General features: G+C 46.9%; 1 protein-coding gene across 4 annotated transcripts in view; it reads left to right on the top strand.

Annotated features, from left to right (window-relative positions):
- Positions 1 to 27,767, top strand: part of PLCE1 (phospholipase C epsilon 1) — a 331,237-nt gene that overhangs the window by 215,678 nt on the left and 87,792 nt on the right. For all 4 annotated transcript variants that reach the window (XM_062214098.1, XM_062214096.1, XM_062214097.1 and 1 more), the window contains exons 5-7: positions 17,898 to 18,043; positions 23,231 to 23,489; positions 26,293 to 26,498. In XM_062214098.1, the coding sequence (XP_062070082.1) occupies positions 17,898 to 18,043; positions 23,231 to 23,489; positions 26,293 to 26,498 (611 nt within the window). The remainder of the gene's footprint in view (positions 1 to 17,897; positions 18,044 to 23,230; positions 23,490 to 26,292; positions 26,499 to 27,767) is intronic.

Raw genomic sequence — 27,767 nt, 5'->3', positions numbered from 1 at the left:
CCACAAGGCAGACCCTGAGGAAGCTCCTGTCTCCTGACTTCAGATCGGTTTGAGGATTGAACCAGCAAATGGAAGACCTCTCTGTCTGTCCTCTCTCTGTTGTTAACTCTGCCTCTCAAATAAATACATTTTTTTAATTTTAAAAAGAAATGCAAAGCCTTCCATCCTCCTGTACCCACTGGATCCTAATCTGCACTTTAACAAGATCCCAGAGATCCCTGAGCACACTTAACGTTGAGAGTGGCCAGAGCACTAGATAGAAGTTCCCAAACACAAGGTTTTATCATAATCACTTAAGAAAACTTTTTATGAGCACAGATTCCTACTCCTGGATCTGCTGAATCAGATGCCCAAATGATAGAATCTGCAACTGAGTATTTTTAAGAATCTCTCCCAGGTGGTTCTGATACATTTGAGACTCACTGGAATCTAAATGGTATTGTCTGTGCAGGGGTGGCCAAAGCAGGGCTCATTCCACTTGGGCCTTGAAACAGGTTGGAGAACCAAATAAATCACTGTGGTTCCTGCTCTAAGCACCAAGGCATGACCTCACGCTAATACTTTAATGCAGGAGTGGAATGTAAATAAATATTGCTCGTTCATATTTCAGGAGTTTTCTAGAACATTTAAGTGGATTTGAAAAATACTTTTTAAAGGATTGTTTGTACAAACATCATACTCTTTCCAGTCCTTGTTTGGCATAGAGTTTAATCAGATTTAAAATGGAGAGTGTTCTCTGTAAGGTTGTGTGTTTCTTTTCTTCCAGGGCATGTAAGACAGGACATCTGGGTTTTATCATTAAAATACTAAAACACGTCCAACATTTTTTTTAGGAAATTTGGACCTGAGTTTATATGCTACAGGTGTTGGATATAATTGATAGAAGGCTAGAGTCTCTTCATTTAGAGTTAAAAGGAATAAAAAGTATGCTTAACAATTTTGTTTTAGAAGTCTTTAGACCCTTTTAAATTTTTAAGCTGTGTTTTCTAACACTTAGGAAAATATGAGAAAATAGAAATCTTTTATTCAATTCTATATGAAAATCTAGTCTTCAGGTATTCCCTTTTATATTATATACTCAACCCTCATCAACTCCAAAAAATTTGCTTTTGCTTTTCTGTTGACCTCTGTCCATTTGCCTGTTGTAACTCATGGACGTTAAATGCATTGTCCTTTACCAACTTCTTCCCTGTTCCGTGAGAATTGTAAGAACATAAGATGGGATGCATGAGGTTGGGTGTGTGTAGACATAGTCTATGCATGAGTGTAGAAGTGATGCTCTCTAGAAGAGACCAGCAGGGACTGGATGGTGGAGCAGCAAAGGAGACTTAATAAGACATTTTTTAAAATTGTAATTTCCGGGTTCAAAGAAACACCACATTAAATGTAAGTGCCTCACAAAACCAAAGGCCATAGTTGGGAATGCTATCCATACAGGCACCTGTTAACACTGGGAAAATCATCTAACCTTCCTCTTGTACTTACAAATATGTGAAAAGCACTTTCACATTCTTCCCTTTAATTGTCTGGTTCTGTAAACTAAGTATTGCTCGTGGGCCGGAGAGATTAAGTCACTGAGGCAGAAGTTAGAAGTGAGACTTGAGGCCAGCACCTCTGACCTCAGACCTGGGCTCCCCACTGCATCCAGCACAAATATTTGTCCCACCCACATGCCAACAGCATCGTCTTCTCTTGTTGTCTTTGGACTTTGTTTTCTTAGGTTTGCTTTTTTGAGTAGAATTAATACTTTCCAATACTTGATTTTTTTTTATTTTACTTCTCCATTTTTGTCTTCTACATCCTAAGCATTTCTCAAGCAAATAGTTCTGTAAAGAGATGTCCTGAGCCAGCTAGAAACCACATCTTTGCCCCTCTGTGGTCAAAACTCACCTTTTCTTTACAAGAAAGGGCAGGTTGGTATTTGGCCCCCAACAGTTCTGTCGCTCACTCGTACAGGAACTGTCAATATCACACACATGCACACACATACCCACGCATGCACACACACACACCAAAAAGTTGCAGGCATTAGCTTCTGCCCACTCAGCAAAATCACTCCAAGGTTCTGCCAGCTGCAGGGCGCAGTGTCCCAAATAGCTCCCTTTTTGAACTTCTATTGCTCCTAATCTTGGGCTTGTGCCTGCTGGACTGTTAATCAGGGTCCCCAGCCCATAGCGCGCAGCCGTAAGCAGCTGTTCCCTCCCTTCCTAAAACAGATCCTAACCAGTTTTCCCTGAACGGCTCTTCCTACTGACTTCCTCCCCTCCCGGAAGCAGGGGAAGCCCCCTCCTCCCTCTCTCCTCCAATCCCTAATGAAGACGGATCACCCTGGTTCTCCTCGGGCCTCCCTGCTAGCTCCCGACCCCACATCTCCAGTCTCTGCCCATAGCCCCTCTGCTGGGCGCAGCTGGCCTTCCAGCAGGGTTGTGGTTCTGCAGACACACCTGCCGCCACAGCCACCTCTTGGACCCCGCTTGGCCTGCTAAGGCCTGGGCCTTGGCTGGCCTTGGTCTGTGAGCTCTTGTTTGCCTTTGCGCCTCTTCTGCTTCTCCCTTTTGTTCCTTTTCTCTTGCCTAAGCAGGACCATCGTCCCCTAGGCGTCCTGAGTTAGGGTCTTCAGCAACTGCTGCTCCAACTCTCCCCCTCTTCTTCACCTCCAGAGCCCTGAGCTCCTCCCCGTTAGGCACTACCTCTTTGCCCAGGGGAGCCTGACTCTGAGGCCCAGAGAGGGAGGGCGCGTGGGGATGCATTAGATCCTCTTCTGATCCAGACCCCAGCAGATGATGACCGTGGGCCATGCTGCGGTCAGGAGACCTGGGCTCTAGCCCCTGCCCTGCCACTCATTAGCTGGGTGGCCGTTGCACGTCACCTGCCCTCTCTGGCCATCTGTGTCTTCATCGATCCAGTAATGGGATTGAATTAGATGATGTCTGAGGTCCTTTCCGGATCAGACGTCCTAAGGCCCGCTGACTGATTCGTTGTCATGTTCTGTTGCAGAACCCCATGGCTGCACGCTGCTCTGCTCTCTGGGCTACTTCCTCATGATAGCCTTGGCTGCCCTTAGGCTTAAATGTCTTCATGTTGGGTGATAGGGAAAATGTTTTTTGTGTCTTAGTTTTAGAATTCTTACTGTGACATATTGATTCTGGCATTTCTGACGTCTCTACCTCCCACAGCCCCCTCCCCAGCAGTTTCTAGAAATGAGGGGGTGTGTTTGGGCCAGTTGCAGGTGGAAGATCCACAGAATGGCCAGGGGTGATGAACCGCTGGCAGTGCTCACTTTGGGAGGGACCCAGTGCCAATATGCCAGGGTTCTTCTACATGTTAATTTGTGTTTCTTTGGGGGGGAAATAATCAGTGGTCAAGAGGACTTAGGAAACACTGAGTATTAGTTCCTTCTTGGAGCTTTATCACACACATTAGCATAGTAAATTTCCAAGAAAAACAACTTTTATATATATAATCCAGCATTTGCACTTAACATGGAGGGGAGCATGTGCCCTGGAACCCGGTTTGGGAAACAGTGCCACAAAACATTACTGACCAATTTCTCTCTGGGGTCTGTGGGACAGAAAGGGATAACAACAGCTGCTGGAATATTTCTTGAGCACCTACTATGTGCAGAACATGTGAGAGTAATTCAACATTGGCAGATCCAGTGTCAACCCATCCAGATTTCAAAATCGGATGCCGTAGAGGGACAGGCACATGTGCTCCCAGGCAGGTCAACATGCGAGACAAATGAAGCATCAAACGCGGCTTGGAAGTGCTGGAGCCAGGCCACGGGCGGGTGTCTGACTTCCCGGATGGAATTCCAAGAGCTCTCAGCTGTTGGTCTCAAGTTTCTCTGCTTTGCTCCACCGGGGCAATTACCACTCACTAGTTACACGATCTCATCACAGGACATTTTTATAGATTAGGTCGATGGTGAGGCATTTTGGGGTAATTTTATCCTGTGCCGAACATTCTAGAAAGCTTGCCTTTCATGTCTGGCTCTGTTGGTTGTTATTCAGAGTTGGCATCTGTCCCTTCCCCAGAAAAGGTGACCTCCTTTTCACATAGCAAGGAAGGTGTGGAACTGGCCTGTGTCGTGTGATGGGGTTTGATCCCACTCCATCGGATGTTGTAACTAAGTGCCATCCAGAGTGCCTGATGCTTCCTGGACAGAGGCCCTGGGTTCTCAGGGTGCCTGCCCCTTGGGAAGCTGTGTGCGATGCACTGTTTTTCCAAGACTTCCTGGACCTACCATGCCGCATCTGTGCATCCTCACTTCCCGACCGAGGCCTCCCCTGTACCCCTGCCCTCTTCTGCTTCCCACCCCTTGCCACCAGCTGCCCTTATTCATGAACATTTTCTTGCCCCTTCTTTTCCCTCTGCCTCCCCTCCCTGGCCTCTTTACAATAAGGGAGTCTTCTTTTGGAAGCTCCAATCCTTGGGAAGTCTCTCTTTCTACTGTAGTAAAAAAGCCAACACTGTTTTTACAAGTGCTCCACCTTGACAAAGGAGCTGCTTGTTACTTTTCATTATCAATACGAGTTGACATTTATTGGCTACATCCTTCCCTCTACACACCAGAGCCTTTTTTATGTACTATCCTTTTATTAGTCACCACCCCTTAGGACACAGGGCATTTTATAAATATAAATTGGGTCTCAGGATGGGGAAGAAAGTTGCTCCAGGTTACAACAACGAACAGCAGAGCCAAGAAACAAACCTGCATTTCTTTTCCAGATCCCGTGTTCCTCCCCATTGTGGACCCCATGCTGCCCCCCTGGGCACACACCTTCCTCCCCACCAGCAGATAGAATTCACGTTTCCATCAGCTTTGTGTAAGCTTCACTCCCTGAAGCTCGCCCCCATACACAGGTACCAGACAGCTGATTTCACTATCGTCTCAGCGATGTATTCTACCTGCTGGCATCCATACAGCCAGTTTCTAATCGATCTCTGTGGGGGCCAGTGTCCCTCATTTCTTTTTCTTTAAAGATTTATTTATTTATTTGAAAGTCAGAGTTACACAAGAGAGAGGAGAGGCTGGGGGTGGGGGGAGGGAGGGAGGGAGGGATCTTCCATCCGATGGTTCACTCCCTATTTGGCCGCAACCAAAGCCGATCCAAAGCCAGGAGCCAGGAGCTTCTTCCAGGTCTCCCACACGAGTGCAGGGGCCCGAGCACTTGGACCATCTTCTACTGCTTTCCCAGGCCATAGCAGAGAGCTGGGTCGGAAGTGGAGCAGCCGGGACACGAACCAGCGCCCATATGGGATGCCAGTGCTTTAGGCCAGGGCGTTAACCTGCTGCTCCACAATGTCGGCCCCCAAGTATCCCTAATTTCTTCACATTCCATCTCTTCAAGGCAGTGTACTCCAATGCATGCAGCCCGTTTTATTTCTTTCCATTCTCTCCTGCCTGTTGATCATTAGCACCCGTGTGGTGGTCAGTCTCCTGCTACTTGCTCACCGTCCACGTTGCAATTGGTAAAACTGGTGTGCAGTTTTGCTTCCCCGTGGCAGGTGCCTGCCTGCCCTAGGGCCCAGAGTGATTTACAATGTCTGTGACCTTCCTGTCCTGCTCCCAGGCCCTGGAAGGCAACCTTCACTTACTGCCTTTCCCAAGGCAGTGTGGCCTGTGGCCAGTGGCCTCCCCATCTGGGAGACTTGAGTCAGTCACTCTCTGTCTATAATCCAGGAAACCTGAAAATGGTGAGATCAGCCATCCCTGCCCGGTCATCTAAGAGGAATGAAATCCTCTGGTCAGGGTCTCATTGCCCATAGGCCATGGCTCCCTGGGTATCCTTTCCCAGCGCTAGTCTTTTGAGCCTCTTGGGCAAAGAGCAAGCTGGCAAGTGACTATGAAGGGGCTGTCGGCTCCAAGGTAAATGCCCTTGCCTCACCTCCCACACTGCAGTCCCAGATGCCCTGGGCCACTCCAGTGCTGAGCAATCTTCTGGGAATGGCAGCACCATCAGGGAGTCAGCCATTATGTACGTGTGGGTTTTTGTGTTTTTTTTTTTTTAAAAAAGGTCTATTTATTTTTATTTGAAAGAGTTACAGAGAGGGAGAGGAAGAGACAGAGAGAGAGAGATCTTCATCCACTGCTTCACTCCCCAAATGGCCACAACAGCCAGGGCTGGGCCAGGCCAAAGCCAGGAGTCAGGAGCTTCTTCTAGGTCTTCCACGTGGGTACAGGTGCCCAGGCACTTGGGCCATCTTCTACTGCTTTCCCAGATACATTAACAGTGAGCTGGATTGGAAGTGCAGCATCCAGGGCTCAAACTGGCACCCATGTGGGTAGCTGGCAATATAGGCAGCAGCTTAACCCAGACACCACAGCATCAGCCACCGCTGCTGTGTGTGTTTAATGCATAACTCAGAACAAAGTTACCGAGTCCCTGCCGTGCATGCCAGACCCCATGCTAGGAAACAGATAAAGGACAAGGCCTGCCTGCAGTGGTGGGACCAGGAGGGTGGTGGTGACAGCGCAGTGTAATAAGTGCATAATCAAGTCATGTTAGCACCCACTAACTGTCTCAGGGTTCAGGGAATGCTTCCTGGAGGAGATGGCATCTGTGCTACTTGGAAGCCAGAAGGGTAGAGGGACGGAAGGTGAAGGTCAAGCACCAGGGACAGGGTGAGTTTGAGGAGCCTTTGGAAATATCCAGTTCATTCTTGAATGCATGAGAGAAGATAGCAGCAGAGAGGTGGTGGGTAGAGGAAGGGGAGTATCCAGGGAGAGCCTGCAGCAGCAGAGAGGCGTCTAGGAGAGCCAGGAGGAGCACAGCTTCCCAGAGCCAACCCTTGGCAGCCGAGTACACGTGACGAGCATGGGCTCTGGGACTGGGCTGCCCGAGTGGACGTCCCACCTCCAGCACTTACTACCTTTGTGACCTCAGACAAGTGACTCAACCTCCCCGTACGAACGAATGAAGTGGGATGATGATGGTACATTCCTTATTCAGGAAGGGAGAGCACCCTAGGAACCAGGGAAGGGACAGGTGTGCCAGGTGTGCTGGGTGGTGTGCCAATGCCACCGTCTCCTGGGACCACCAGGACTATGTCTGCCTTACTAACTGCACCCCAGTGCTCAGAACGGGGCCCGCCGAATCCTTGGAGAGTAGACTCAGTAGTGGCTTACTGAACGTTACCCCAGCTTAGCAGGAAGAAGGGTGCTGCAGGGACCAGGCACCCAGGCGGTGGCAGCAGCTTGGTGAGCAGATTTCCTAGGGAGCAACTCCTGCCTACAGACCCCTCCTCCCATATTCTGTTTCCTGTGTTCACTTTTTAGTACAGGTGGGCCCTGTCCTATTCTGCCTGTCATAGAAAGTTTAAATATTATTTTGCTAATTTTTAAAAAAATTATTTTAATTATTCATTTTTAAGAGATTCAGAAACTTAAATTTTTCGAAGGATGACAGAATGGAAACGTCGGTAAATAATTGCTGGTGCCAACACCACACTCTCTGCAGTTTATCAGGCTCTAACATTGTGACTCCAGAGGAAACGCATGTCTCAGACCGTTCGCCGAGCTCCTCATGAGCTTTGCTGAGAACAGTTCTCTGCCCACCGGATCGGGGCAGTGGTCCAGTGCTCAAAGCTATAAATAATTTACTTTTGAGTATAATCCTCATAAGAGAAACATGGAAGATAATAGAGCATGGTGCTTTAAAAACCCAGGTTTATTGACGTGGCTCATTCCCAGTTCACAGGAATGTAACCTGGGGCAAGCTTGTTTAGCCACTTTGGGCCTCAGTTTCCTCATTCACAAAATGGCAACAGTATTGCTACCAGCCTTGTAAGACTAAGAAGATTAAATGGGATACGCAGTATCCTCCTGACAAGTATATGCTCAACCCACGCACACTGTTGCTGTGATCAGCAAAATCATGCAAAGAGGAAAAGAAAGAAATTCATAAATGATCCTGCAATGACATCATGATAGTTTGGAGAAAACATCTCACTTAAGATTTTTTATGTAAACTGTTATGGATTTTAATCCCATCATATTAAAATAGGAGAGATAACCAAGACCCGATTTATTCTAGGGCTACTAGTAAATCCTTGTACAAGAAACAGTAGAAAATGATGAGATGAGTCTTGCTTTTGGCGATCATTTAATAATGGCTTCAGAATGAATGACCCATTCAGCTGAGTGTATGTATTCTTCAGCTTTGTGTTACTACACTGAAATAGCTGAGGTAACTGACTTATATTAAAGAAGGTTTATTTCAGCTCCTGCTTTTGGAGGTTCACAGTTCAAGATCAGGTAGCTCCATCGGTTCAGCCTCTGGTAAGGCTGAGGTGGCACAGAGTGTCACATGGCAAGAGGAAGTGTGCATGCATCCACACTTCTTCTTACAGGAGCACCATGATTCGATCACTGGGTCTCTACCCTAATGATCTCATCCAATCACATCACTTCCTGAAGGTTCCAACTCTAATCATCATGATTGGATTAAGTTTCCTCCCTGTTAGAACCATTAATGTAAGACCTTGAGAACCAAGGGGACAAGTATTCAAACACTGGCAGTATGGTAAAAAGAGGATAACATAACGTGCTGTTATGTTATAACTGTTGGCAGTTCTCCAAAGTTTGTGGTTTTGTGTATCTTAGTCAAAATATTTTCCCTAGTTGTTGTTAAGACAGTAAATAACCCCAGTGGATTTATATATTAATTTCTCAGTATTGTGGAAATTTATAGTTGAAGTACTTGGGAATAAGTAACTATCTTTTGCAAACTATGGGCAAGACATTCTGTAAACAATAGGAAGATGGCCAAACTAAGTTGCTGTCTGCCCTCGAGGAGTTGGCAATTCAGAGAAGACGGACATTCACACAACTGGCTTGGTTGCCAAGTAGAGTATGCCGTCTTACCTTTTTTATGCTTGCTCCAACCATTTCTGCCCCCAGCCTAGCATAGCTTCCCTGCAAATGTATAGGTATGCAGTAACTGTGGGAAGATTAAGCACTATTACAGACACATCAATAAAATGCTTTGGGAGGGCACCTGGGACCAAGAAATGGAAGAAAGACCAGCCTTCCAAAGATGGAGGCACATAAATGGGTAAAGTTGGTCTTGTAGTCATCCCATCATAATATCAAGCATTTTGCTGTTTTATTATTTGCATAAATGGTTTTCTCCCATGGGGCTCCAAGCTACCCAATATTGAGTGCCATGGCACACAGTACACAGTAGACACTCAATAAGTGTCTCTTAGAAAGAGGAAGGGCCATCTCAAGCCAAGATGTATTTGTCAAAGCTTTTCTTCAAATGCAAATGAAGAGCAGCTTGACTCAAACTTGCTGAAACCAAAAGAGTACATAGAGCTACCAGCGACTTCCAGGTCTGGCTGGATCTAAGAATCTGACCAATGACCTCTAGAACAGCTACCTTCTACCTCTATGTTGGTGTTGTCCTCAGGCAGGTTCTCCTGATACTGCAGCAATGACAGTTATAAAGAGCCCCGAGCTTTTATCTTTTTAGCTTATGATTCCAATGAAAGGACTGTGTCTCTTTTCCTGATAGTGCTGAAAGACTGAAGGAGGACTCTAGTTGGCTTGGTTTGAGTCATATACCAATGTTTGAACAAATCATTGAGGCCTACCTTGCGGTTAGGAGTATAGTTAGTCCCATACTATCTTGATAGATTAAGATAGGGAGATGTGACACAAATACTGGGCAAAAGAAATAAACAAATTTCCTGTATAGTCACAACACAAGGAATCAGATTTTTAAAAAAATGACCTAGAGCTAAGAATAGCTATAGAATAGAAAATGACCTGTGCAGGCGGATTGGAATGACAGATGGACACGTGGTGGGCAACAGTAAGAGCAAATACTGCAGAAGTAAACTAGATTCGATGGTGCCAACTGTGAAGGCCACAAAGAGATTTTGAGTTTTATCTGAAATCAGCTGTGATGTGATCTGTGGGAAGGGGGCATGGGTATAAAACAAGCCGTGTATAGGGCTTCTGAAGAAGCTACCTTTGGCTGTTTCCGTTCCCCTTCTCCTCCCCCACCCCCTGTGTCCCTTCCAAGTAAAGAGTCACCAGTGGCACCTCGCCAAGCAGAACAAGTTCAAGAGACTCTTCTGCAGGCACTTCATGTCAAGGAGGATGCTGGGCGTGGGAAACACAGTGGCTACGGCCTCACAGCTGGGGCCCTGGCATGAGGAAGTCATGACCTCCACTGTTGGACTGTTGTAGAAATTGGTCTCTGAAGGTAGCGTAAGAATACACACATGCACGCACACACACATGCACGCACGCACTCCAGGGTACTTCAAAAAGTTCACAGGAAAAAATGGAATTAAAAGGTAAGTTTATTTTGTTGCAAAACATTCTACATCTAAGCATAATTTCATAGTTTTCAATACACATTTTCAATGAACTTTTTGAAGTCTGTGTGTGTGTGCAGAGAGCGAGACAGAAAGGATATGGCAGTTATAATAAAAATCAACATATTTGCTTTTTAGCAAGGAGTCAGGGAGGCCTTCAGAGAAGAGATAATGTGAGCTATAGGAAGATTGGACTCGGGGCACAAACGCTTCTCAAGCAATCACAGACTCTGTGGTCCAGCTTTGCTGTAATCAGGGAGTGGGACTTAGAGACGCCTCTCTTCTGTACTTCTATGTCCTGTTCCCTGGGTTCAGCCTCTCTCCAGCTTGAGTGGTGATATTGACAGTGGTGGGGAGCAGCAGCCATAGCAGAAGTCACAATAGTAAACGTTATTGAGCCCTTAACTATGCTAAGGACCATGTTGAGATCTTTAGATACGTTCTCTAGTTTCATCCTCACAGTAATTTTATGAGGTGAGTAGTCTTCTCATTTTTACTGAAAGGGGAGTTGAGACTTGAAGCACTTGGGTGGCTTGTTTCAGGGTTGTGTACAAGGGAATGGTGGGACCCAGACCCACCTCCACTGCTCATGTTCTCTACCAACTGGGCTGTGGTCCTGGTTCCAGGTCCAGTTAGCTCAGTGGGGCCAGAAAAGGTGATGGACAGCATTGGCCTGGTACTACAGAAATGGGGCTTTCTGGTTTGAGGCCCCAGGGTGGAGAGGGAGGATGCAGAACCCTTGGACTAGTTCTCAAACTTCAGTGCACACAAGAATGACCAGGGAGTTTGTCTAAAATGCAGATTCCCAGACCCCGCCTTTAGAAAGTTGGATTTCTAGGTCTGAGTGAGACCTTGGGACCTGCATTTGAACAAACACCCTATCACTGCCACTGTTAATTCCTATTATTCTATGAGTACCCCACCACTAAGCACTGCCTAGGCAGGCATCTGTGTGTGCGAGTGTGTATGCTGCCCATTAATCACTTGAGAATAGATCGAGCTAAACTTTCATTATATTCTGTGAGCTTCACCACTTGAGCCTGCTTTGCAGTTTGGGTGACAAGACACTCATTACAAAGGATCCTCTTCCTGGCAAGCTTTTGCTCAGCATATTGGAAAGCTTTTTGGCACAAAGTCATTTGTCTTCTTTCTGGACCTGGGAACTGTAATAGGAAATGTCCGGGCCTTTTCCCAAATATAATCCCTGAGTGCTGGGAGGCTGAGAATCCTGCCTGCCCACAGCCCCCTGGGACTGAGGGTGGCTTGCCTGTTGGCCCGATGCACTGAGCATCCCCATACTAGAAATGTGGGAAAGATGGTCTCTGTCCTTGAGGACTTAGGGTCTGTAGGGGGAGAAGAAACTGACGCATGTGAAAGAGGCAGGCCCACAAATAGAACAAAAATAGACCAGATGCAAAGCCAGGCGTGGTGAGAATCCAAGAATCCAGACGGAACTTTGGACACAAGGTCCTGCTTTAAGTCAGAGAGAAATGGGAAGAAAGTAAAAGTAAGCTGTTAGGTGAACCCTCGGGAAAGCCTTCCCAGGGGAGGCAAATGTCAGTCATTCATTGACTCGCTTGCTGATTCCCCAGCAGACTTACAGAGGGCGGGTCCTGGCTGGTCGCTGACACTGCTACCTACCTGTGCCTGTCTTTATGGGGAACACAACACTAAAGGTGAATGGAGGACAGGGCGATGTGGGGGCACCAAAATATGTGGGACATGTGGACGCTGCCAAGGTGGGGAGTCAAGGAGATCCTGCTCAAGAGTGATGTTCCATCAGCTTCCTGAAGCCAGCCTCACCCAGGTACAAAGGAGGCCTACATACTTTGTCTGCCAGTGTGGAAGCCTCAGGCCTCCATTCCACCCCCTGTCCACACTCCACCGGGACCCCATGGCCAGCCTTTAGGCCTAGGAGGTACAGGCCACACCGAGGAGGATGCATTCAGATAAGAGACCCTTGCAGGCCAAAGGCAGACCTGAGGCTGTTTCATCAGGAGTCCTGGACCTACAGGGGGACATGATGCACAAGTGGACACGTAGTCTGTGAGCCGAACTGTCCCCTGCACCCCACGGGCTGGTCACCTGTTGAGGGGGCACAGCTGGGCAAGGGCTACGGGGGCCTTCTGAAGCTTGAGCCCAGGGCGGAGTGCTGACCGCAGGTCTGAGGCCACTCCCTGAGGGGTGAGAGGGAGTTAGCTCAGTGACAAGCTGAGGGGGTGGGAGGAACAGCTGGTACAAGGTTCCTGAGGCGGTGGGAAGAAGCCTGCATTTACTCCCTTAGCCGCAGAAGGGTCGGGGAGAGGTGAGGTGAGGTTGGAGAATGGGTGGGGTCAAGATTCAGCTTCGCAGAGGACACAGGCAAGGCCCGTGGACCAGGGAAAGGTTGTTTTGAAATCAGAACATTCTTTCCCATCTGAGCTGAAGTGATGCCAATAGGTGTTTGCTCTGAGGAGAGACGGGCAGCTGTTCAGTTCGGCAAGGCCTGAAAGAACTGAGACAGGCACAGGAAGGGAAAGCAGTAACTGTGGAGGAGTGTGAGCATGGGCCATGGGGCTGGGATGGTCAAGGTTAGCCAGGGCCTTCTGCGAGAAGTTCTTCAAGAATTGGAAGAAGGGCCGGCGCTGTGGCATAGTGAGCAAAGCCGTGGCCCGCAGTGCCGGCATCCCATATGGGCACTGGTTTGTGTCCTGGCTTCTCCTCTTCCGATCCAGCTCCCTGCTGATGGCCTGGGAAAGCAATGGAAGATGGCCTAAGTACTTGGGCCTCTACACCCATATGGAAGACCCGGAAGAAGCTCCTGGCTCCTGGTTTCAGATCAGCCCAATTCTGGCCGTGGTGGCCATTTAGGGAGTAAGCCAGAAGACAGAAGACATTTCTCTCTGTTTCTCCCTCTCTGTAATTTTACCTCTCTAAAATCTTAAAAGAAAAAAAAGAAAAGATTTTGGAGACTGAGTATTGTGTACTGACCATAGATGGAGGGAAAAATGCTCAGCCCCAGTTCACACCTTTCTGCTGTAGGGGAGTTCCCAACATGAGAGCCAGAACACTTCATGCAATTTTTGTATTATTTTGTGTCCTAAAACTCCTGAACTGGCAGTGCATCCCATTTTCCATTAACAAATGTGCATTGGGTAACATTTTGACATTTGTTTCTTTCATAATTGGCTATGATAATATTAACACTTAATACCTGTAAAATTATGAATATACTGAGTGGTAGTAAGAATCATCCCTGATGCTTATAAGCAGATGTTGGTGTGTGTGTGTGTGTGTGTTTATAACACTGCTTATATAATCTCAACAACCAGGACCCTGGGGACTCTTACTCGGTGATGAACAGTTGGTTTAAATTAGTTTTCCATGTGAAATATGGTACCGCTATTTTTTTCCTGGCATTGTGGGAAAGTATATAGAAAATAATCTGACTGATAGAAAACAAATCTGAATGCACTGAGATACAAGCCTGGTGGTCTCCCATACTCTATGAAGCTGGCCTCTGGGGTGGCGGGGTGATGGGGGGGATGAGTTAACCCTTTCCTGTCCTTTGAGTCTCTGCAAGAAGCCAGAAGAGGGTGAATGAAGGGTGACTTTCCCGAGACCTGATTTGCCATCAGTTTCAACTGGAAAGGAGAGGAAGCCATGGAACAAATATAGCCAGAGGCCTGAACAACTAATGAGTTGAGTGACTTTGAAGAATTATGTTAACTTTTCAGGTTCTTGTGTTTATTTGTAAGGAGAATGATTTTAATTTCCAACTTAGAGTCAACAGCGTGAGGATTCTGAGTGTTTGCTAATGATTATCTTCTGTAGGATAGGAGCCATCAAAAACAAATCAGACTGGGGCTGGCATTGCAGAGTAGTTGGTAAGGCTGCCACCTACAATGCTGATGTCCCATATGGATGTTGGTTTGTGGCCTGGCTGCTCCACTTTCAATCCCTCTCCCTGCTGAAGGACTGGGAAAAAGCAGCAGAAGACGGCCCAAGTGTTTGAGTCCCTGCCACCCATGTGAGGGACATGGAGGATACTCCTGGTTCCTGGCTTCGGTTCAGCCCAGCCCTGGCCTTTGCGGCCTTCTGGGAAGTAATTGAACAGATGGAGAATCAATCAATCAATCAATCAATCAATCTCTCTCTGTGTCTCTGTCTCTAACTGTGACTTTCACATAAACAAAATCTTAAAAAAAAAAAAAAAAAAAAGCAAATCAGACTTAAGGAAGAGTTGTACAGTAGCACCAAAAGTCAGTCTCTACTGACAAAATAATCTCTTGCTCTAGCTGGCCAGGAATTCAAAAAGGTGGCCTTGAACTGAGTAAATTGGTGAGGGGACAAGATATGGAGATGGTAAGCAGGGATTTTCCTGTGCCTGCAAGCAAAGGAATGGCTCTGGAACTTCTAGAACATTCTTGAAATGATCGTGAGCAGGGCTTACCCTAGGACTCTGATTCAAGTTCTGCTGTCTTGTTTTTGCCTGAGGATCCAACAACAGCCAGAGCAGGTGGAGAGCACAGGTGCATGCTGGAAGCCCATCACATTTTACCCTAGCCTATGTCAGAAAGCATATAAGCTGTGTCAGTTATTCCAGTGCTCTTGGCTGGTACCAGAGTATAGCCCTATTTTTGTGGATGAAACTCCCTGTTTCTACTATTTTCCTATTTTTCTTTTTTTAAAAATATTTATTTATTTGACAGGCAGAGTTATACAGAGAGAGGCAGAGGCAGAGAGAGAGAGAGAGAGAGGTCTTCCATCTACTGGTTCATGCCCCAAATGGCCAGAGCTGGGTCAATCCAACGCCAGGAACCAGGAGCCTCTTCCAGGTCCCCTATATGGGTGCAGGGACCCAAGCACTTGGTCCCTCTTCCTCTGCTTTCCCAGGCCATAGCAGAGAGCTGGATCAGAAGAGAAGCAGCCAGGACATGAACCAGCACCCATATGGGATGCCGGCACTGCAGGTGGAGGCTTAGCCTACTGCACCACAGCTGTTTGTTTCTGTGTAGAGATAGGAAAGAACATTAATCCCTCACATTCTAGATTTTTTTTCATTTCTTTAAACATTTTTTGGGGTGTCTTGGTATCTTTGTATCTTCTTTCATTCTAGCTTTGTCTTCAAATGTGCGGTTCAAATTGAGTTACTACAAGAACTGCCAGGGCCAAGTTTACGGAAACTGAGCCTCCATCAGAGGAAGGAATACCAGCGTGGGAGTCCTAGTTTTGACATCAGCAAGAATTGTGGCCTCAGAAAGTCACATTTCCCATAAGACATAGATTCTTGATCTGGGAAGGAAAGGGGTTAGACTGCCCTCCATGGTTACTTTCAGTGCTAAATACATTAATTCTTACCATTCTATCAACATGTGGGCAGTGCGCCCTCGGCCTTGAACTCTCATTTTCTAGGTCACCATGAACTCTCTGTCCAGGCCTCACTGTCCCTCAGGCCAGGGAAAACAGTTGCTTCCCAGATTTCAGCGCTGTTGCTGAACCAAGGGCAGCTAATGGGGCCAGGTGGGCTCAAAACCAAGGCTTTAGTTTGTTAACAACCGAGGCTGTCAACCCAGATGGTAGCCAGGATGGAAAATTAACATAAATGAACACTGTTGTTCAAGCATCTAAGTAGAGGGGGCAGCAAAATATGGGGGTACTTCAAAATGTTCATGGACAATGGAATTAAAAGATTAAGTTGGAGATGGATATTTGGCACAAGTGTTGAGACACTGCTTGGGATAGCTGTGTCCTATATCAGATATCCTCCACTTCTGATCCAGCTTCCTGCTAAATCCCTAGGAGGCAGCAGATGATGAACAAGTACTTGAGTGCCTGCTACCCAAATGAGAGACCTAGACTGCATTTGGGGTTCCTGGCCCAGCCCTGGCTGTTACAGGCATTTAAGGAGTGAACCAGCAGTTAGAAGATCTCTATCTCTTTCTGTGTATTCTCTGCCTATCAATAAATATACACATAAATAAATATTTTTTATAAAACATGAGTTTTGGGACCGATGCTGTGGATCCAGTTTGAGACCCAGCTGTTCCACTTCTGATCCAGGTTTCTGCTATGGCTTGGGAAAGCAGTAGAAGATGGCCCAAGTGCTTGGGCTCCTGTACCTGCATGGGAGACCTGGAAGAAGCCCCTGGCTCCTGGCTTCAAATTAGCCCAGCTCTGGCCATTGTGGCCATTTGGGGAGTGAACCAGCAGATGGAAGAACTCTCACTCTCTCACTCTCACTCACTCTCTCTCATTCTCTCACTCTCGTTAACTCTGCCTTTCAAATAAATAAATAAATCTTTAATTAAAAAAACATAGGTTTCATTTGATGCAAAAGATTGAAAGCCATATATAGATTTTTCATAATATGTATTTTCCATGAACTTTGAAAGCCACTCATAATCTTAGAGATTAAGCAAATTATTTAAAGACTTTTTATCATAAACAGGGTGTAAATATGGCATATTGCTAAATAGTATAGTTTGTTTAATAGAAAAAATCATGTCAGAATAAATTTAAGCCCAGAGTTGGAAAGCATCCAAGTTTGTATGTCCAAGTGAAGCATTTGTTGGGTAATTAATAGTGTGACCTGTGGAGCAGACATTCTGAAGTTCAAATCCAGGCATGGCTACTTGTTGATTGAAGACTTTTAGTAAGCCTCTGAGGACAAGGACAGTCCCTGACTCTAGGACTGTTGACAGAGATAGGTAAAGTGCCTAGAATGGTTCCTGGTGTATAATAGGTGCTCTTTAAGTATTTACTCTTCTCATCATTTTGCCACTTAAAGAATATGCATTTATGAACAATCATTCAAAAATATTTTTGTGTTCTTTCAATTTATATTACCTATTTTACTGCTTGATGAATATATTTAATTTGTAGGCAAAGTGCATTGGTTTCATTTAATCTTGGTGCTCAGCAGGAAAATGTATTTCAATCAAAATTATCCATGGGCCTTATTTTCTTATAATCTGATGGAACTGTGTAGATCAAGAGGAGTTTTATGAATTGCTGTCTTTACCCTCATTATCTTTTTTTTTTTTTTAAGATTTATTTGAAAGGCAAGAGTTACAGACAGAAAGGGAGAGACAGAGAGAGAGGTCTTCCCTCCTCTGTTTTACTCTCCAAATGACCACCATGTCTGGGACTGGGCCAGGGCAAACTCAGGAGCCAGCAGCTTCATCTGGGTCTCCCATGTTGGGGCAGCATCCCAAGTACTTGGGCCATCTGCTGCTGCTTTCCCAGGCACATTAACAGGGAGCTGGATTGGAAGTGGAGAAGCCAGGATTCAAACCGGCACCCACATGGGATGCCAGCATCGCAAGCAGAGGCTTAACCCACTGTGCCACAACACTGGCCCCTAACCTCTTTATCTTAAGATGAAGATACAGAAACTGAGTGGCTTTCCCAGAATTGTCTCTCAAAGCAGTGAAGGAGCTGGGGTATCACTTCAGGGTTCTTGGCTGGGTCCTTTGTTTCCTGATAGCAAATTGATTTTTCATTTTCCTGTGGGAAAAAAAAAGTTTATCAAGCTTCACTTCGCAGACACAGTTTCAGTGCACGCCCCTCTCTTTGTCTTCCAGGTGAGCTCCTGGGTGACGTGGCTGATCCTCACAGCAGGCTCCATGGAGGAGAAGCGGGAAGTCTTCTCTTACCTGGTGCACGTGGCCAAGTGCTGCTGGAACATGGGCAACTACAACGCTGTCATGGAGTTCCTGGCTGGCCTCAGGTAGGGACAGTGGGGAAGACAGTTACCCAGCTGTGCTTTCCTCTTACCAGCTACGTTAAATTCCCCAGAGAGCCACATTTAACCAAGCCAGGCAACTGTAGTGATTATTTAGGGGAGGGCATCCTCCTTTTCCAACACCACCAGCCCAAGGCCAGTGACCGTCCCTCGTTACCGTGTCTCCTCTGATCCCAGGCTCTTGTCCAAGCTAAGTGAAATGACCTGATTCTGTAACCCCTCAGCCCCATTACTGATCCCCTCTTCACTCTGCCTGCCCCATAAACCCCATTGTTAACTGATTTCTGCCCAGCTCTGCCCTATTAATTGCCCCAGCACTGTACACTCCTGTCCATTGGCTGCCCTTAGTAGTTACAATGGCTAACACGATACTAAGCATCCAATAATATTGGTTCCCATTATTATTGAACAATTACCATACATTAAGCCCAGGCTAGTCACACTTCACACACTGGGTATTTTAATTCTCAAAATCACTTTTTGAGCTAGATATTATGATCATTCCCATATTATACAACAAGGGAACTAATCAGCCTAGGTCACCTGGTATGTCTGAGATGTCATGCAAGCAGCCTTGATTGCACAGCCCATGCCCTTAACCACTGTGATATCCTGCCCCTACACCTTCTCCATTGAGCTAACAACAGAATTGTTGTTCTGTCCATAAAGTCTCCCACCTTATTCCCTTTTGGCCTCAGTGACCTGGCTGAGAGTAATTGCTGTCACCTTTGTGGGAAGAAGCATGATATGTGAGGATGCAGCATGTGAGTTGTTGAGAAGTAACAGGGAATCCGCTCCTGGTTACCCCATAGAATAGCTGTATGGTCTGAGCAAGTCGTCCGGCCTCAGTGAGCCTCAGTGTATCTGTGAAATAGGGGTAATACTAAAAAACATGCACCTCTGTGGGTAGGATTGAGTAAAATCATATGAGATATACAACTTGGCATATAGGAAGTCTCCATAAAGAGAAGCTGTTGTTGTCCCAATGAGGGTTTTCACTATAAATGAATCTTGATTTGGGGCCAGTTTTGTGGCATAGCTTTTTAAGCCTCCGCCCACAGCACCGGCATCCCATATGGGTGCCAATTCAAGTCCTGGCTGCTCCACTTCCAATCCAGCTCTCTGCTTATGGCCTGAGAAAGCAACAGGAGATGGGCTAGGTGCTTGGGCCCTTGCGCCCATGTGACAGACCCAGTCCTGGCTCGGCTTCGGCCAGGCCCAGCCCTGGCTGTTGTGGCCATCTGGGGAATGAACCAGTAGATGGAAGATCTGTTTCTCTCAGTCTCTCCTTCTCTCTCTCAAACAATGCCTTTCAAAAAAAAATAGATTTAAAAACAAAAAACAGCTACTGCAGATCATATTTTAAAAAATGAACCTGCCTTCATAACATTACGAAGACTGATTCTCCAGGGTCTTACATAGGGATCTGGGTTGGAACAAAGAATGCAGATTCCAAGAATTTGAAATGTTTTTTGTCCTTTTGAACTCTCTTAACTAGCAATAAACTGAGATGATCATGTCATTGGCATTTAAAATGATCATACCATGCCCCAGGCATGGCTCAAAAGATGGAAAAGGCTAAAAAAAAAAAAAAAAAAAAAAAAACCTGTAGTACAGAGACTTTATCTAGATGATTCTGATTCTCTTTGCAATAATCTTTACGAGGAACCTGTGTTCGTTTCTTTTAAGGAAAAAGGTGATTATTTCAAGATAACATAATCCATGTTAACGATGCTTAGCCTTCTGTTTCACTTGCATGTTGGTGCTGGTTCTTGGCTGGGGACCTCGCTTCCTCCCCCGTTTCTGTGACTGGCCTCACAACAGGCTGCCTGGCCCCCTCCAAGTGAATGACCCAGGACAGCGAGGCAGAGGCGGCAGGGCTTTTCACTCAGAAGTCACTGTCACCTCCGCCATCCTGTACCACTCACATCAGCATCAGCGCTGACTCCCTGTGAGTGGGGACTCCATACCAGGAGTCAGGGGTGGTTAGAGACCGTCCTGGAGACTGGCTGCCACAGGCCATGTTTAGGTTCTCTTGCTGCAAGAATGGCCCTTGCAGGCCTGGAGTGAATTTGACTTTCAGACCCAACTTCATTTGAATTCAAACCTCAAGAAGGCCTTAGAGCCAGGAGAGTCTCTGAGGCAAGGAATAAGGTCAAACCAAGCCACACTTCACCAGTGACCCCTATGCATTTTGTCTGACGCCCCAGACTCACTGGCGGTTTTTTATTTTTAAAAAAATTATTTAGCAATTTAATGTGATGAAAGAACAGCCTTTTTGTTAAATGACTCTGGTTTTGTATTAGTATTATACAAATTCTCAGCTTTCTTAAAGAGAAAATAGAAATACAAAGATTAATAGGACCAGTATAGTGGTTTAGTGGATCAAGCTGCTGCCTGTGATGCTGGCATCCCACGTGGGCACCAATTCGATTCCTGGCTGCTCCACTTCTCATCCAGCTCCCTGCTAATATGTCTTGGAAGCAGCAGAGGATGGCCCAAGTGTTTGGGCCCCTGCACCCACAGAAGAGACCAGAAGGAAGCTCTTGGCTCATGACTTTGTCTTGGCCCAGCCCTGGCCATTACAGCCATTTGGGGAGTGAACCAGTGGATGGAACATCTCTCTCTCTCTCTCTCTCTCTCTCTCTCTCTGTGACTCTGCTTTTCAAATAAATAAATAAATCTTCATTTTAAAAAAAAAGATATACAAAGTTTACAATCAAAGATATTTATGGTGTCGCTTTAAAATGAACTGAATGAATAATAATAAGAAAATAATATGTATCCACATAATGAAAGATATTTTAACCATCAAAATGATGTTCATGAAAAATTTCTAAATCATTGGAAAACAAATAACATAAAATGAGTAAACATTATGAGAACAAAGCCATTTATACTTAATAAGTTCAGCAATATTTTATTCACCTGGAAAACGTAAATATAATAAATACTGGAATGAAACATACCTAATGTTGTCTATGTGTTATGGAATTATTGATTTTTTCTGTATTGTGGCATTTTCTAGACTTTCTACAGTGAGCATCTTATACTTTATCATCATAAAAATAATAAAAGTTTTTTAAAATATTGTCAGGTCTGTCTAACAAAGACTTATTGATCTTTGTTCCCAAGCATGTTGTGACAGCTCCTCTATTTACAGAAGTGGGAATCATTAAATGATGAGAACCTGGTCTCATTCATTGATTATAACTCTTCTTCATCCCCCCAAAAAGATTCTCAGTGCTTTATAAAAATCTAGTCATGAGACCAGCTGGACTGAGTGGGGTGAAATCAGAAAACGCTTTTATTTGTCTGACTTCATGCTTTTTAACCTGCCCCGCTGGTTATCCATAGAGAAATGCTGTTCGCTTTCCCAGAGACTTCTGTGGCTACTAGGCAGGATCATTCTCCTGTGCTCAGGAACATAAACAAATCCCAGAACAAGGCTTTCAAGAAAAACAGGTTGCCTGAGAGAACCCACAGTGCGACCCATTTATCTAAAGTTTCCAGATACACAGATGGTTCTACAACGTGCCTAGTGATATATACACATGTTGGGAAAGCATAAAGAATTGGAAAGAGAGCAGCAGAGTTCAAGTCATGGTCCCTCTGAGGAGGGGAGAGAAGCATGCACTCAGCGTGGAATCTACTGCGGCCTCAACCACCCTGTAACTGAGAGGCTGGCGTGTGGTGTTTGTCTTGTACTCCTTTATGTCTTTTGGATGCCTCTATATTATGTAATGACTTTTTAAACCAGTCCGATCTGAATCAGAATCTCAGTCGCATTCACTTTGTAGCTTCCTCCCTTCCCTACCATGCACAGCCTAACCAGTTTCAGAAACTTGCAATAGGGTAGGAAGACCTGGATTATCTGTTTTCATTCTCTTCCTGCTAACTCACCATCCCTGCAAAAAAACACAAACAGGAGAGGAGAGGGGAAGGGAAATGAATGGAGCAAGTGAAGCATCTTACTTGCCTGGGACCAGGGAGAACGATCTTTGGTGCCCTCCCAGAGAGCAGGACGGGGTGATTTTATGGTTTCTTCCTAGTTATCCCTTCTGACATCCCCCAAACCCCGTCTTATAGGGACCTCCCCCCACAGCCTGGCAAAATGCAGTGCACCGTTCCCCACCCCTAGGCTCTCGCTGTGGAGGTCCCGCCCTCACGGGCTCTTTCCACTTGGTCACCTCATTCAGCAGGCAGACCTTTCAAGGTAGCTCTGGGCCAACCTCCTTCCAATGTCCACTGCTGACTCACAGGGAGTGCTTAACACATTGCCCTCCCAACTCTGCAAATGCAGGAGTGTCCACTGGACGCTTCTCCCTCCCTGTGCTGCCAGGGGGCTGCAGCCAGCCTTTCATCTCTAGGTGAGTCACCTGCCAGGCTGTGCAATCCACAAACTGCCCAGGACACGGGTCAGTGTCTCTGTGGAGTTCACTTGAAGCCCCTGATCTTGAAGGGATTTTCCTCCTGCAGCCCTCTCCCTAGAAACCTTCCCTGCCTTCCTGCTTCACTGCTGTGTGGGGGCCACGGGGGTGAGAGGTCGCTGAGGCTGGGTAGTTTGGGAATCGTCCGGGACAACCTGCCGGCTCTTTTGAAGGCCGGGTACAGTGTCACCTGTTGTTCTCAGTAGCAATTCAAAATAAGAGAAGTCTCACTTCACATCCTGTTAGGCAAAGTGGGATGGTGACTCAATGCCAAAGCCTAATTCTGTAAAAAGTAATTCTACCAAAGAGGCCAGAGCAACAGATTCCGTGTATATTGCTGTCTTAATCCAAGGGTAATGTTTACAACGATTGAGAAGGGTGAGTGGGCAGATTTTCTGCATGCAGGCCTCCATCAATATTTGTGCAAACACGTCGCCCACCATGCTTCTCTTTTGGCCATGATTTCCAGACAAGCTCAGACCCACACTCAGTGCCCCGCTCCCACACTTATCCCATCCCATATGACCATTTTTGTTTGTCTGATTTAATTCTGTGCTTCAACTCACAAAAGCAACATTCCTAGCCTTTTGGAAATGAGACATAGGCGGGAGTCCTCCATAAATGTTAACAAGGAAGGAACACTTAGAAGGTAAAGAGAATGAATTGGTATGGAATTTCGGCTGTTTGCCCGAAACTAAATTAGTCTCCCTTGGGTCTAAAACATGTCACTGATTTGCAACAGGTCGAGAAAAGTTTTGAAAATGTGGCAGTTCATGGAGCAGTCCGACATGGAGACCATGAGGAGCCTAAAGGACGCCATGGCCCTGCACGAGTCCTCGCGGGAGTACCAGAAGGCGGTGACGCGAGCTCTGCATATCCCCGGCTGCAGGGTGGTGCCCTTCTGCGGCGTGTTCCTGAAGGAGCTCTGTGAGGTCCTCGACGGAGCTTCTGGCCTCATGAAGCTTTGCCCACGCTACAATTCCCAGGAGGAGACTTTAGAGGTGAGGCCATGCACGGTCATCATGAGGTGAAGACTCACTGCTGTGGCCACCTGTCTCACCAGGCTGTGTCTGTACCACTTAAAGCAGGAAGAGATCTCGTGCCTGGAGTTATTTTATTTTTTAAGATTATTTATTTGAAAGGAAGAGTGACAGGGAGGGAGAGGGAGAGGGAGAAAGAGAGCTTCCATCTGCTGGCTCACTCCCTAAATGATCTCAATGGCTGGGGCTGGGCCAGGCTGAAGTCAGGAACCTGAACTCCACTCAGGTCTCCCACATGGGTTAGCAGGGGTCCTTTGGCCATTATACATTAGCAGGGGGCTGGAATGGAGTGACCAAGACTTGAACCCTTGAACCTGCCATTCTTTCTCTCCCTCCCTCTCCCTCTCCCTCTCCCATACACACACACACACACACACCGGTACCATGGGAAAGTGGCAGTAGGAAGACTCTCCTAAAACTCCCACCTCCCTGTGTCATCTGGGCGCACAGGTTAGGCCACCACCTGCGATGCCAGCATCTCGTGTTGGAACACCAGTTTTAGTCCCAGCTGCTCTGCTTTGGGTCCAGCTCCATGCTGATGTGCCTGGGAGTTCAGCAGATAATAGCCCAAGGGATGCTGGTGTCACAGGCAATGGCTTGACTGGCTTCACCAAACGCTACAACCAGCCCCCACTTGCCTGTATGGAGCCCGAAGTTAATAGTCGTTTTGTTGTTTGAGTGCCCTGAAGAAAAGAATGCCAGAGTGTTGTCAGGGACTCCCTATTGTTCAGTTAGGTTTAATGTGACAGTGTGTAAGCACAAGTGGGAAAAGGTGTTGGTTGCTGATTTGGGTTTTAAGGTAGACAGGTTTTTTTTTGAGTGGGAATATCTGGATGCAGAGGCTAGAGAAAGTCAGGTGAGGGTGTTGCTTTTCCAAACCAGTGGGAGAAGGAATGGGCGAAAGTCGGTGCTGCCTTCCTTCCATCCCTTGTGGGAAGGTGCTGGGGAAGCTGGGGCCTCATCTAAAGACAAGCTCCAGGCTCCTGGTCCCAGCTGCCTCGGCACCCCTGGGCTCAGTGCCCCTTGTTCCAGACTTCCAGGGTAGAAGGAATGAGTGAGCTTTGACTCAGGGCATTGGGCATTGGAGAGAGGGGGCACTGAGAAACAAGAGGGAAAAAAATCAGGAAACCTCCCTTTCTGAGGTATTTAAAAATAAAAGAAGGAGGGGCCAGCATTGTGGTGTAGTGGGTTAAGCCACAGCCAGAAACACTGGCATCCCATATGGGTGCTGGCTAGAGACCTGGATGCTCCACTTTTTTTTTTTTTTTTTTTTTTTTTTTTTTTTTGATAGGCAGAGTGGATAGTGAGAGAGAGAGACAGAGAGAAAGGTCTTCCTTTTTGCCGTTGGTTCACCCTCCAATGGCCGCTGTGGCTGGCACATCGCGCTGATCCGAAGGCAGGAGCCAGGTGCTTCTCCTGGTCTCCCATGCGGGTGCAGGGCCCAAACACTTGGGCCATCCTCCACTGCCTTCCCGGGCCATAGCAGAGAGCTGGCCTGGAAGAGGGGCAACCGGGATAGAATCTGGCGCTCCAACCGGGACTAGAACCTGGTGTGCCAGTGCCGCAAAGTGGAGGATTAACCTGTTAAGCCACGGCGCCGGCCTGGATGCTCCACTTCTGATCCAACTCCCTGCTAATGTGCCTGGGAAAGCAGCCACCAGGTGGGAGACTGAGATGAAGCCCCTGGCTCTTGGCTTCTGGCTTTGGCCTGGCCTAGGCCTGGCTATTACGGCCATTTGGGGAATGAACCAGCAGATGGAAGATCTCCCCCTCTCCCCTCTCCCCTCTTCTCTCTTCTCTCTTCCTCTCTTTTTCTGTAACTCTGACTTTCAAATAAATAAATCATTTTGTAAATGAAAGAAGGGACTGAAATAGAGAAATCCCATTCCCGGAAATCCCAAACACACACCTAGGGTCATTCTCTCTGTGGAGGCACTCGCTACCCTCCTCTCTCTCTCCCCCTCTTCCTCTCGCCCCCCCCTCCACACACCCCTCTTCTCAGTGAGTGTGGGAGGACTCTCCTCAAACTCCCACCTCTCTGGGAACACAGGCATCCCTGGTATCAGACCTGAGAACCACTGGCAGGTACACGCCCCACCCCTGGCTCACCTGATTTACCAGCTGGGACGCAAAGGAAGAAAAGGGAGCGGGGCTCAAGCAGGACCCCCACGCGGCCCCCGCCCCAGCCCCTCTGGTCCTGGGCAGAGGGAACCCCTCATCTCCTGGCTGGGCAGCAGCTCTCCCCTCCCCTGGGAGACACTTCCAGATCAGTGACAGCTTAAAACGCCCCCAATAAGCTGCCGTATTACTGTAGACATAGGCACCATACGGCAGAAAGCACCTTTGCCCAGGGCTTTCCCGGGTCCTCCGTGATTCTATGTGGTTCCAGTGAGTGGGATGCTTTTGTCATGGTTTTCCTCAGTTCTCACTACAAGGACAAAATATCCCTGCCCTTCCTCTGTAAAGTGGCTAATCTTCTCCCCAGAGAGCCCTGCAATAATATTGCTTTCTGTGTTTTAAAGCCGAAGCGGAGTGTTGATTCCTAGGCTGACTAAAACTGTCTGAGTGTAAACGAGAGTAAGTTTTGCTATTCCACGTGGTGAAATGAAAAAATGTTTTTCCTGGAGGTTCTTGTTTTCTTTCCAATAAAATAGGCACACAGGCCATTATTTATTACTATTATGGTTTCCTTTCCCCAGCCAAGTGGGTTATTCAGGCGTATCGGCCTAAGTTGTGACGGCAACTTGTCCATGTGTTTCTCTAGTTTGTAGCCGACTACAGTGGACAAGATAATTTCTTACAACGTGTGGGACAGAATGGCTTAAAGAATTCGGAGAAGGAGTCTACGGTCAACAGCATCTTCCAGGTCATCAGAAGCTGCAGTCGGAGTCTGGAGACAGAAGAGGAGGACAGCCCCAGTGAAGGCGGTGGCTCCAGGAAAAATTCTTTGAAGGACAAAGCCAGGTGGCAGTAAGTTTCAGACGTTCTAAAGAGGGGACGGGATGGGCACTGGGCCTGGCACCTCGGTCAGCAGCTGGGACAGTCACGCCTGGGTTCAGTTTCCAGCTCCACTCCTGCCTCCAGATCCCTGCCAGTGCAGACCCTGGGAGGCAGCCGTCATGGCTCAATGGTTGGGTCCCTGCCACTCAGGCAGGAGGCAAGATTTAGTTCCCAGCTTCTGGCTTCACCTGCTGCTGCAGTCCTGGATGTTGTGAGCTTCTGGGGAGTGAACCAGAGGACAGGTGGTCTCTCAGCAGCGTCTGTCACTGTTGTCACTTTCGCTCACACTCTTTCCCTCTCCGTCTCCCTCTTCCTTCCCCTCTGCCTTGCAAATAAATAATTTTTTAAAAAAACTTTAAAGGAGAGGCAGCGCTCACTTGGTTAATCCTCCGCCTGCGGCCCTGGCATCCCATATAGGCGCCGAGTTCTAGTCCTGGCTACTCCTCTTCCGGTCCAGCTCTCTGCTGTGGCCCGGGAAGGCAGTGGAGGATGGCCCAAATATTTGGGTCCCTGCATCCACATGGGAGACCAGGAGGAGGCACCTAGCTCCTGGCTTCGGATCGACACAGTGCCGGCCATGGCGGCCATTTGGGGAGTGAACCAGTGGAGGGAAGACCTTTCTCTCTATCTCTCTCTCTCTCACTGTGTACAACACTACCTGTAAAACAAAACAAAACAAAACTTTAAAGGAGAGAATGCACATTTGCTTTTTTTCCTGCTGGTTAGTCTCTGCCCTACCTCAGTGTAGCTTCACAAAGACACTTGATAAAATCCACCTCTTTTTATCACAAAATCATGCTTCTTTATCTTGAAACTTTACCAATTCCGAATGAGAATTTACCTTTCTCATTTCACTGCTTTGTTCTAAAATTATCGCTCATAATTTAACTTTTTGCCATCTCTTATTTCTTTTTAAAAAAAAATTCTAGGGCTATTTCTCTTGCCATTTCTAAAAATTCAACAAGTTATATTGCAAGATTAGAACCATAATTTTTTATTTCTTTCACCATTCCTGTAATTTTTTCTGTTAATTTTTAGGCAGGGTGCCATGGTGGGTATTAGAATATTTTTAAGTCAAATAGACAGATGTGATAGAACGGGTGACCCAGAAATCAGTATTCAGCAGTTACCCAGGCTCTGGGTGACTAAGTCAGGGTTCGAAGACCTCGCTTTATGAAGCAGGGTCCTGTGGGGCATTTTCCCGTCACTCCCCTCAGCCCTGGAAGCTGGGAAGCCGCT

Source organism: Lepus europaeus, chromosome 17, assembly GCF_033115175.1.
Source record: "Lepus europaeus isolate LE1 chromosome 17, mLepTim1.pri, whole genome shotgun sequence".
NCBI classification, from domain to species: domain Eukaryota; kingdom Metazoa; phylum Chordata; class Mammalia; order Lagomorpha; family Leporidae; genus Lepus; species Lepus europaeus.
Note: the sequence above shows the minus strand (reverse complement) of the source record. Positions and strands in the feature narration are given on the sequence as shown.